Source organism: Chenopodium album, chromosome 10 (genome assembly GCF_948465745.1).
Source record: "Chenopodium album chromosome 10, dcCheAlbu1.1, whole genome shotgun sequence".
NCBI lineage: Eukaryota > Viridiplantae > Streptophyta > Magnoliopsida > Caryophyllales > Amaranthaceae > Chenopodium > Chenopodium album.
Window position 1 is genome coordinate 20473560 of NC_137843.1, and position 11886 is coordinate 20485445.

Sequence of the window (11886 nt, forward strand, 5' to 3'; positions counted from 1 at the left end):
AAAAAATTAAATCGGCAAAACGCAAAAATTTCAAACCTGCAAAGCCGACCGCACGCAAGTGGCATGCGCACCTAGCTAGGTGCTCTCCATTGCAAGTCGTAGCAGCTGCCTAGCAGCTGGGGCTATGCGGCATGGTGCGTGTGGCCTCACCTTAGCAACGAAGCACATGCTAGGTGCTCCCGTGGGCATCCTAGCAGCGTTTGTCGCGTGCTACTCGGTGCGGGCTAGTAGGCTACACGCACTTGGCTTGCTAGCCCGCACCATGCGCACAAACGCAGCACCAAGCATGCAGCCCCACGCACACGAGCTCGAGCACTGCCCAGTTGAGGCACCTCCCCGCATCTCTCGGCAGCCCCATGCGGGCTGCGCAAGCAGCCTAAATGGCCTAGAAGTTTGCGTGGGTGTGTGCTTCGGTTTGGTGCTCTTGCCTTGGGAATTTTTATCCAATTTTGTGTATCGTTTACAATTAGTTCTAAATTAATTTTAGAACTTATTTTGGGCAAAATTGGAAATAAAATAAAATAAGTCTAACTTAAATAAAATTTAATTTCAAGTGCATGACTAAAATTAATTTCAAGAACCAATCTTTAAATAATTTTGGTTTAACTTGGTGCCACAAAATTGATAAGGGCTAACCTCATAATTAATTTAACCATGCATAAATTAACAATGAGTTTTGACAAAATTAAAATAAGTTGGAAATATGAACTCAAACATTCAATAAAAATTCCAACATCAACTTGCGTATAATTGAAAAAAATTACATCTTCCAATATGAAGACTACTTACATTTCATTCAAAAGTTTTAAACTTTATGACTTTAATCAACTTGGATAAATGATTAAATCAAGAAATTTCAATAAACAATTATGGAATCTAGTAATATATAAAGTTCCCATCACTTAAAAAAAATTAAAGATTAAACCTTTAGTACTTTGAAAGCTTCAAACACAAACTATTTCACACACAAAGCAATTAATTTGCAATTTGTGAAAAAATTAGCCAACTACTTGAGCACTAATTATAACTTGATAGTAATGCTCAAAATATGCTTATAGATGTAGTAGGTTAATAATAATAACCATTCATATAATGAACAATTAATATGCCATTAAACAAACAAGGTTTAAAGATTTAACATTTTCGATAAAACGAAAAAAGCCTCGAAAATAGTGTTTCCGAGCAGAATTTGGCTTCTAGACAACCCTTAAAGTGCAAAAGTGTTCCAGAATATCGTTTTCATCCAAAATTCACTAGTCTTAGGTCGAAATCCTGGAGCTAAAATTTGATTTAAAATTGAGCTTAAAATAAACAAAACGAGCTTCTAATCTAATTAGCAAGCATAACCAGAAATTTAATCCATTTTAAATCACCTTGAAAAAATATAGTTACATAAATTAAATGAGCGAGGCTCTGATACCGCTGTTGGGTTTCGTGATGTCCAACACCACGCGAAAACAAAACCCGACCCTAAGACCTGCACATAAATAAATGCAACTAAATTGAAGCATATTAATTAACATAATTAACAAGAGAAAAGGAAAGACGATTTTACCCTTATAGCGTGCTTCGCTCCTTAAAGAGCTCGTACTTGAAAAGCTAGTTTCGCAAGTGCGAGAACCTCCTACGAATTCCACCCTCAAGCACGAACCGTACGGCCCCTACCCCAGAGTTTAGCCGAGGCTAGACCAAAAAGAACTTAGAGTATTACGAGCGAAAGTGTTCACGCTTTTGTTGATCCTTTCAAGCTCACAAATCAAAAGCGGGTTTTCTCAAATCCCAACGCTTGGTATTTATAGAGAAATCCCATGAACATTCCTCTCGCCCTTCAATGTGGGAGAGTTGGTAAAATCCCCTTTTTCATTTTAATTTAAATCAAAAATCAAAAGAAAAAGGCAATGCAATCAAGAATCAACAAGTGGCATAACAAGAGTGAAGGGGTAGATGACGACCACAAAGAGGACCACAAGTCCTCTTTGTTCCCCAAGCTTCCCTCAAGGAAACCAGCCCCAACCACGTGCTGCCACGCGGAACCCAGCCTTAGGCACCAAGGCGCGCCATGTTGGCGGCCTGGTGCTTGGTTGGGCCTGCCAGCGTGTGCGTGTACAAGAACGGCCTAGGAGCCGCACGCCAGCCCATACACCACGCAGCCCGCACGCATTGTGTGCTTGCAGTGCTACTGCTGTACTCATGCTAGGCTTGGCCCACCACCCTGTATCTATGCACGCAAAGCCCCGCACGTAATGCGGCTAGCCTTGCCTGTGATGACGCGAGCTGGCTACTAGCTGCACCTAGCATGTGCGCTTGGCTGCGGTAGCCTAGCGTTGCACGCAACGCTAGCTCGGCCATGCTAGGCATGTTGAGCTTGCGGCCAAGCCTTGCCTTCCGGCAATGGCTTTGGCTATCCATGCTAGTCATCCTAGGCATCGATTGGCTAGGCCAATACGATGCTAGGATTTTCTCGAGCACTGACTTGTCGATCACTTGATTTTACCGTCTCATCGTCTTATTAATCCGACTCGACTCATGACGCTCGGTCTCGACGCTCCAAGCTCGATATTTGATGTCTATGCTCATAATAATGTAATGACTTATTAATTCCTTTCGGATTAATTCATCGTTACGGATTGTTTACTTGATTGGGTGTGACCCATGGGTTCAGTCAAGATTAAGCTGTAATATTAATTATACATTAATATTACTAATCGGAAGCTGCCTCCAACTAGGCATTCCGATCACTTGACCTTGCTGAATAATTAGCTTTCTAATAATTTCGAACCCTCTATCGGAATAATACACTTGTTCAAAGGACACCACTCCTTTCAAGGTTCTGCGGCCGGTCTGGCCAGGTATGCTGCCTGGTTGTACGACTGGCCATATTGCTCGAACTGTCCGTATACAGGGGGATTAGATGATAAAATTGCATAAAAATCTTAGGGCATTTGATATCAAAGTGGTTGAACTGCTAGAATTGGAGTTGGAGTACGGTGAGCTTGACTTCTGATGGTCTTGACCAAGCTGGTATGTTTGGAAAGGGTGTAAGTGGAGAAATCATCCGGCATAATGGGAGTGGAAGCTGTGTCCGAGTAGGTTGTCCGCTCCCGCTGCTTGTGCCGAATGTATTCTCTTGCATCCTTCCAACACCGAGACAACTCATTTACTTATGAGGCTGTCTGGTCTGCCCCCCAGCCGATTGCGTTTTCTTAAGGAGCCTAGAAAAATTCGTCAGTGGCACCCTTGGTGACCGACCATGTCATCGGAAAGGGGTATTCCCAGCGTCTTCAGCATTGGCCACTTTACTCTGAGATTTTCTCTAAGCACGTTCTCCTTCTCTTCTGAGCAGCTGCCTAAAAGTAGAAGGCATTTGTAGACACCCAAATGTGTCTCCCCAAAACCAAACCCAGTGATAAATACCTTTTGCGTCGAATCATAATTGAATAAGGTGAAAGTGTGAAAGGTCAAGTGTTGCGGTTGGTTTTTATTTAAAATTCTTTCTTTCTGTTTTCGAAAAACAACTCTATTTTATGAAAATAGCCAATCCAGTTTAGTTTGGTCCACGACAAGGGTCCAATAATAGTGTATTCGGATGGGGCTTGCAAAGAGCTTTCCAACGATATATTATAAGCCCAATTCCGATGAATAATGAGGAAGTTATGGCCAAAATACTAAACTAGGCCCGGTTTGATCTTTACATGCGGCCCAATGATCTAGGGGAGGGCCCAATGTTAATTATTATTCCTAGAGTTATTAGAATTAATTATAGTCTTCTAGAATTCTTTAGAAGGTTCTCTTTAGTCCTAATAGCATTAGAATTAATAATTAGATTTTGATAAAATTTTATTTGGAATAAAATATTATTTTATGAAAAATACGATTTTGATTTTCATACGGACTTTATAAATCGATTTGATTCATATGAGGACTCCGTGTTTGAAAGCGCGTAAGAATCCAGGTTGTCGCCAGACGACAGGCCTGTCGCCACGCGACAAGGTCGGTTTTGCAGCGACAGAGTGGAGTTTATTCCTTATCAAATTCTACCTATTTTCGGACTGTTTTCTTATAAATAGGGTCCTAAACCTCCGTTTTCAATCATCAATCATCTACAATCAACAATCATCATCTCTCTCTAAAGCTAGAAGCTTTCTCTCTCTATTCTTTTTCTAAACCTTCCCTCTAACAAAATTCCGCATTCACGAGATCTAGAAACACCTAGCCAAGTTCGAAGTTGCCTTCGCCCTAGACGTGAAAGGTTATAATTTCTAAGGGTTTGGTCCCTAATCTCTATTTCAATTATTTGATTTAATTGTTTGATTTTATATTTTCCTTGAAGTTACTAACGCGTGTATTTTGTTATTAGAAAGAGGTACGAGGCATCAAAGTATGTAATCTTATTGCTCTATTCTTGTAGAAAGCATGTTTAAATTTGTTTAATTCCTAGTATCATGTTAGGATTTTATTATTGCTTTCTAGTATCATGTTTAGGGTGCCTTTTACTCTTTTCTAATAGCATGTTAGTATCATGTTAGGGCTAAAGCTTTGATCTTTATTGCTTAGTGACATGCTAGGATTTGTTATTAATCTTGTTAGTATCATGCCTAGGATCTTGCTATTAATATTATGCTTTAACATGATTATGATAATTATGATTATTATGATTGTTATTGTGATTATGATTATAATTATGATTATTGTGATTATCATGTTGCTTGATGCTTATTTATTATTGTTGCTTGATCACGCCTTTTATGCATGTTTAAAGGGAATTTGTACTTGTAATCACGCTTAATATGATAATTAATAATCTTGTTTAGGGCTAATATGATTATAATTCAAGTGATCGCCAATAATAGTTTTGTTTGTGCATTAAATTTAACCAACATAGATAAACAGGTTTAGGGTTAATCTGTTGTTTGCATGTTAGTCAGAAAGCGCACATGAATACGAGAAGAATAAAGTAGAGGCCTATTTTTAGGGCAGGTTCAATCTCTTTTAGGTTGGATTTGTACCTTCATCCCCGAACCCTATTTGGTTCAAGACCTTTTGGAGTTGACGATCTCATGGATCGTTAAGGGGTGTAATCTTCCCCTCTGAACGGTTTACAAGTTCCTAAAACTTGTTGGCGACTCTTTTGCTCTAGCAAAGCCAGGTCATATGCTTCAGTTAGGGTCTTTTTATTTTCATATTACACAACTTTCTAATTCTAACTTTATTATTCTCGAATTATAGGTCCGTAATTTAGATGATAGCACGGTAGAAGGAAAGTTAAGAAAAGCCTTAGCCGGTGGCTTGAGTAACCGCGGGAAAAGAATGAAAAGTGTTATTATCAATGGTTACAAATTTGATATTGTGGATCGCGAGCGATTTCGAATAACTCAAAATTCAGGAATCATGGTGGAAGTAGAGGGTCACGAATATTATGGAAAACTCAAAGAAATTTTGGAATTAGATTATTATGGTTCTTATAAGGTTGTATTGTTTCGTTGTGATTGGGTCGATATTCGTAGGGGTATCAAAACAAATCCGAATGGAAGTGTTCGTATCAATTTCTCAAAGTTGATGCACACTGGGCGATTTTTGCGTGATGATCCATTTGTTTTCTCATCTCAAGCAAACCAAGTTTTTTATATTGAGGATGAGATACAAAAAGGGTGGTGTCATGTTGTGAAAACTAAGCCTAGGGACTTGTTTGATATACCTGAATAATTTGTTTACAACTTTTATAATTTATTATAGATTTGAGTTCATAAATTTGGATGGGTGTGTATTTTTATATATAATTTAGTTTATTATAGTTTATTTTGTATTTCAGTTTAGAAGTATAGTTTGTATTTCATTTTATGTCTTGTCTTTATATCAGTTTTGACAAACTAATGTAGCTTGTCTTATGGTTTTTTTAGGTAAAAGATGACTTATCGAAGCAAGAGAGCAAGGGAAATACTTGCTGCCACAGCCAAGTCAAATGCTACTGAAGTTGTTTTACAACCTACCAAAAAACATGCTACTAAGTCACCACAGAATGAGGCACTTAAGGATGACAAATGGGGGCCTTTTTCTCCACCCATTACCAGTACAACATCTGACCAACAACCACCTAATAGTTTAGGATCCATTTGGAAAAATCCTCCTGGTTCAACATCGAGTTCAGTCAAAGAGGCAGCTACATCAGGTTATCATAATAAATACCCAGCAAAAGTCCCACCTAATATTCCACATTCAATTGCACCAGACTCATTGAACTCCCCTTCTACTTCTCACAAACCTCCCGAGCGCCCAAATCCTGCTACACGAGGAATCCGGAACCGTGAAACAGGTGCTGTGAGAACTTCAGCTACAGCTCCACAGGATAATCATGAAAGACCAAAAAATGGAAACGAATCAGAAGAGGTCCCTAAACAATTGAAGTCCTTACGACCAAAAGCACTTCCGGATTGGCCTAAAGACATTGATTTTGACGACAAGGAGGAGTAACTAACCATAGGTAAATGTTTTCTATTAAAGTTGTCATGCTAATGCTCGTTGTTGTTGTGGTGTGATCCTGCCATGTTGCTGCTGCTTGTTATTGTGGGGGGAGGGGGTGGAGGCTAGCTTGTGTTATACGTGTTACACATGCATATGTATTTTAAAGGGGTATTGTCAAACTTGTTCTAAATTTGGATATATGGAATTGTTTATCTCTTGAAACTTGTATTGAGCTGCATAATGAATTTTTCAAGTAAATTATGCTTGTTATGTCGAGGTACATGCGAATTGACATTTTAATTGAGTCTCTATGGTATGTGTTCTGTGCTAATGTCATGGTTGTTTGGTTTTGTGCTAATCTGAAATCAGTTCTGGATGTCAGTTTTGATTTCAGCTCTTAACATCAGAAATGAATTCTATAACTGAAAATCAGAACTAAAATTCAAATCTGAAATCAATCTTCAGTTTTGATTTCAGCTCTGAACATCAGAAATGAATTCAATCAGAACTGAAATTCAAATTTGAATTCAGGTCTGGAATTCAGTTTTGATTTCAGAACTAAAACTCAAATCTGAATTCAGTTTTGGAATTCAGTTTTGAATTCAGGTCTGAACATCAGAACTGAAATCTAGACCTGAAATCAGAACTAAAATTCAAATCTGAATTCATTTTTGGAATTCAGTTTTGAATTCAGGTCTGAACATCAGAACTGAAATCTAGACCTGAAATCAGAACCGAAATTCAAATCTGAATTCAGTTTTGAATTCAGGTCTGAACATCAGAACTGAAATCTAGACCTGAAATCAGAACTGAAATTCAAATCTGAATTCAGTTTTGGAATTCAGTTTTAAATTCAGGTCTGAACATCAGAACTGAATTGCAGCTAGCTTGTGTGTGTGTATTTGCAAAATTTTATCTGCTTCTCTGTTAGAACATATTGTTCACTTAACTGATTATTTCTTTTAACTTAATTTTGTTATTTTATTTAGATGCCAAGGGTAATACTACATTAGTAAGTGGTATTATTCTGCCAATTGACGTATGGAATAATAACGGCGTCCAGTACTATGTCGAATTCAATGATTTATGCCAGCCAATCAGGAAGGGTGGACATATTTTGGTTAAATTCATTGGTATGATTGCAAAGATGGAGTCACATTGTCCAGTTGGGGAAAAAGATTGGAAAGCAATCGACAAGCATTTTAAAGGGAAAATAATTAAAGACATAAGAGTAAGTATATTCATCCCTAAGACAGATACTTAGACGGTCTCTTAGTTCTAATATATTACTTGCTGATTTACATTTTTAACTAATTATTTTTACTGAAGGACCGTTTTGTGATTCCTCCTGGTGTGGAATATGACAACCAAGCTCTCAAGCGTGCCAATAAATGTTGGAGGCAGTTCAGATATTCTCTGAAAATGATTCATTACAAGCCACTAGAGAAGAAATTGGATGATATGTGTAATAATGTGCCACATGGAATTACCAGTAGTAACTAGGTTAAGTTGGTAAAATATTGGGATTCGGATTACGGGAAAGTAAGGACAATATTTACCTTATTGTTTACTCTATCAAACGTCATTTAATCTCTAACAAAAAAATTTGAAAATGTGATTGCAGACTATGTCCGCATGCGGTAAAAAGGCACGAGCTTGTCAAAATCAGATTCATACATCTGGCTCTAAAAGTTTTGCAAACCAACAAGCTGATTATGTATGAATATATATGTCATTTTATATTTACTTAGGATATTAGTAAGAGCAAAGCCAAGTTATATGCATTATATACTATTGTACACATATTTAATGCTTGTTTTGCCTTATTATTTATAGGAGGATGAACATGGAGAAAAAATGAGCTTGTTAGCGCTGTGGATTAAAACCCATGCGGGTAAAGACGGAAAATTTCTTCCTGACTCAGTCACTCAAGATTTTGTGGTATGGTTTTGTGATTTCTGGTATCATTTTGTGTAGATTTTGTGGTGTGATTATGTGTTATTTGTGGTGTTACATTACTCCTAAATGTTGGTATAGGATGATGTTAAAGCTAAGGTTGAAGAGTTGAGGATGGTGCACCCTAAGATGTCTGAACAAGAGCTCGAAGATGAAGCATTTCAGCAAACTATGTATGGCAATGAGATTCCCGATCGTCCGGTGGGATACGGACTAGGGGTTAAAAAGGGGGACATATTCGGAGTACGTGGTGTGTTAAGGAAGGAAGGCTATGGAAAAGTTCAAAAGAGGACTATTGTGATGGATAGTGTTAAAGAAGAAGTGAATGCTTTGCACAAGAAAAATGATACACTATCTCAAGAAAATGAAAAGCTGAAAGACGAGGTCGGACACAACAATCTTCTTCTTAAAGCGCTTGTTGGACAATTTTCTTAGATTGTAGGTGCAGTTCGTCAAGGGAAAGCATCTCCGGGTCTTCTAGACAAAGCATCTGAATTCTTAGGAAAGGAAAAACATCAGGTAACAAAGTCACATTTCTCTTTATGTGTGTGAAAGTAAAAGCTTGTGTGTGTGTGTGTGTGTTATCAACTATAGACTTATTAGTTCTTGGCAAAGATGTGTGTGATTATATTTCAGAGCTTGTATTCTGGTATTGTTGTTCTGAATTGCAGCTCTGAACATCAAAACTTGTGTGTGTCCTTTTTCTTATCCTCCTACAGACACCTACGACTCATATGCTGCAGAAATTCCAGATTTTGTTGCTTAGGATTAGTTTTCACCCAGCAAGTACTTTTGTTAATCACCAGTTGCTGAATTATTGCCACATATGTGTTCATGAAAAGTCCAGCAGCTGCTTTTGGTTGTTTTAGAAGGCTTAAGTATTGCTCCTCTAGGCTTATTATGCTTTATCTTACTTCTAGTTTCGGTAACTATATGACGTGCTCAGCTAGGTCTGTGCACACTAATATGTACTCTAAGTTCATGCTCTTTTGTCCTGAATTGCCATCAGTAACTCTCTCAAGTAATTAATATATTATAGTTCCTATTTGCTTAAAAAAAAGGATCACTAGTTTTTATTATATTTGGTACATAGTTGGGCCTCATCAGAATTTTCTAATAGACAACATTTCTAATAGTCAAACTTTGGTGATGAGTAATGGAATTAATAAGGTGTTCAATTGATAATAGATTACTTTTAACCTGCTAGAATGGCTGCAAATTCTGGTTATTGTTTTAATTTGTTGTTTGTAATTTTTAGCATGATTTAGACTAATTTATACTTTGTATTTTTTTTTTTTTTTTTTTTGAAGATTGGAAAAGGCAATGTAGGTGCAACAAAAGAATAGGCCGAGACACTTGAGCATCAATAAGCGACTATATCGATCAATGTGGCCATCATCTATCTATTTTGGTTTTTAGTCTTATATATATTAGTGATGTATTTATTTAGGGACAAGCTACATACTATAATATGCGACCATTTTTTTTTAATGATTGTACTGTGTTGATGTTTTCTTTTCTAAATTTGGTAATTAACTACGTACGTACTCTTTTAATAATTTATTATTGATTAATTATTGTTTTTTTTAATCTAGTTATATAGAATTTTTGTTTATTTTTATTTTAATGTTATTAATTAATTTAATTTATGATAAATTTAAATAATTATAATGTATGTATGATGATAATAATTTAATAAAAGAAAAAAAAAAGCTTAAAAAAAAATTCTAGACGCTTTTTAATGTCTAAATATTTGCACATTTTCAAATTTCAAAGAGTTTCCCGCCATACCATAGGCTGACACGAATAAACGCAAGACAACAAAAAGCGTCGCTAAATTTGATTATGTGGACAGGAAAAAGCGTCGCTAAAAAAATTATACATTTGGGATAATGCGCGAAATACGTAATTTTCGACGCTTCGTATATTATTTTGGACACTAAAAAGCGTCGAGAATCTCGACGCCTTTTTGTGTCCTTGAAAAATTTTCGACTCAAGGATTTTCGACGCTTTTTTACAGCGTCGAGAAATAATTTTTCGACGCTTTTTTGCGTCGAAAAAAGGCCTAAAAAGCATCACGAAAACACGCTTTTTGTAGTAGTGAAAATAAATTAGAAACAAGAAAAGAAAGAAATCTCCCAAAATCTGATAAACTGAGTAATTCCAACTCCATCCCGTAAAATAAATAATTTTAGTTCGAAAACATTTTATACATAATACAGTTACACAGACATTATAATACTAAACCAATATCAAATTGTCACATAACACTTTATAACTTTGGTTAAGAAAGGGAAAAAGAACGCCAATAAGCCGGGACTAGTACCTGTCACCACCTACTTTACAAAGGGTTGCGCGTAACCCCAAATGACCATAAAATAAAATAGAATGGGTTAGTGTGCACACCCCCCACTAATACCCAGTGATTAGGAGGAAGACTAAACAGCAATATACGTTAATTTAAACCAACTAGTAGCAACCATAACTACTAGTGGGCAACCTGTTCTTCACCCTTTCAGGTTTCATTTCCCTTCTTAATTTCCATGTACGTTTTAATAGATTAAATTGTCCGATCACATTAGTATTGCACGAATCAATTTAATCCCAAATAACAATATTTTAATTTCGATATTATTAGAACAAAGTCATTTTGCATGACATATTAATTATTATTCATTGTCCAATAGGCCTTGGAGGCCATCAAATACATATAATCAATTATTCAGTTTCCACGATTTTAATTATTCTACAAACTCATATGATACTACTTAATTAGATTTTCGAAAATACTTATACTAGTACATAAAATATAACAGTATCAAAAATATAATACCATAATATCATACGGTGATACACTCATTACATATAAGCACATAGTTGGCACACAAATAATTTCCTAACGGGATTCTAAACATGATGGACATTGGAAATTACCTTGATCGTGCGTAGATCTCAAGGTAAGTAACCTCCGAAATTTTCACCTAATAGCCTCCATCTACAAATAAACCGATAAACATGATCTAAGTTAGTGTCATCGTACACGTACTACCCGCTACTAAGTTAGCAATATGTAAAATCCATATAATCAAAATATAATAGTTACATACTAAAGTTTCGTTTTGTAAAAAAAAAGAATTAAAAAATAATAATAAAAAAAAAAATCAATGATCCTTAAACCAAGATCATGAGTTTTATACTAGTAAAACAAATTAAGGTTACTCCACCCAAAACTATTCAATCATTACTTACTGATAAAACATATACCATCAAACCTTTTTCTTATATTTTGTTTTTTTTTACTTTTTTCGAAAACCACTATAAATGTTGGTGCAAAAATAACACAATAATAGTGTAAAATAAGAAAGAAAAATCCAATTTGTCATTGTAAAAATATTTAGCAACGGAAGAGAATTTCAGGAACAAGCTAAGAGCAAATTCAGTTGATTACGAAGGTATGGCAGTCCCATCCAG

General features: G+C 36.1%; 1 protein-coding gene across 1 annotated transcript; it reads left to right on the top strand.

Moving 5' to 3' along the window:
- The first annotated feature begins 7971 nt into the window (after positions 1–7971).
- Positions 7972–8928, top strand: LOC145563775 (uncharacterized). Its single transcript, XM_081624202.1, has 4 exons — positions 7972–8001; positions 8084–8176; positions 8296–8400; positions 8497–8928. The coding sequence occupies exons 2-4, from the start codon at positions 8087–8089 to the stop codon at positions 8848–8850; spliced, it is 549 nt and encodes a 182-aa protein (XP_081480328.1). The 5' UTR covers positions 7972–8001; positions 8084–8086; the 3' UTR covers positions 8851–8928.
- Positions 8929–11886: the final 2958 nt, after the last annotated feature.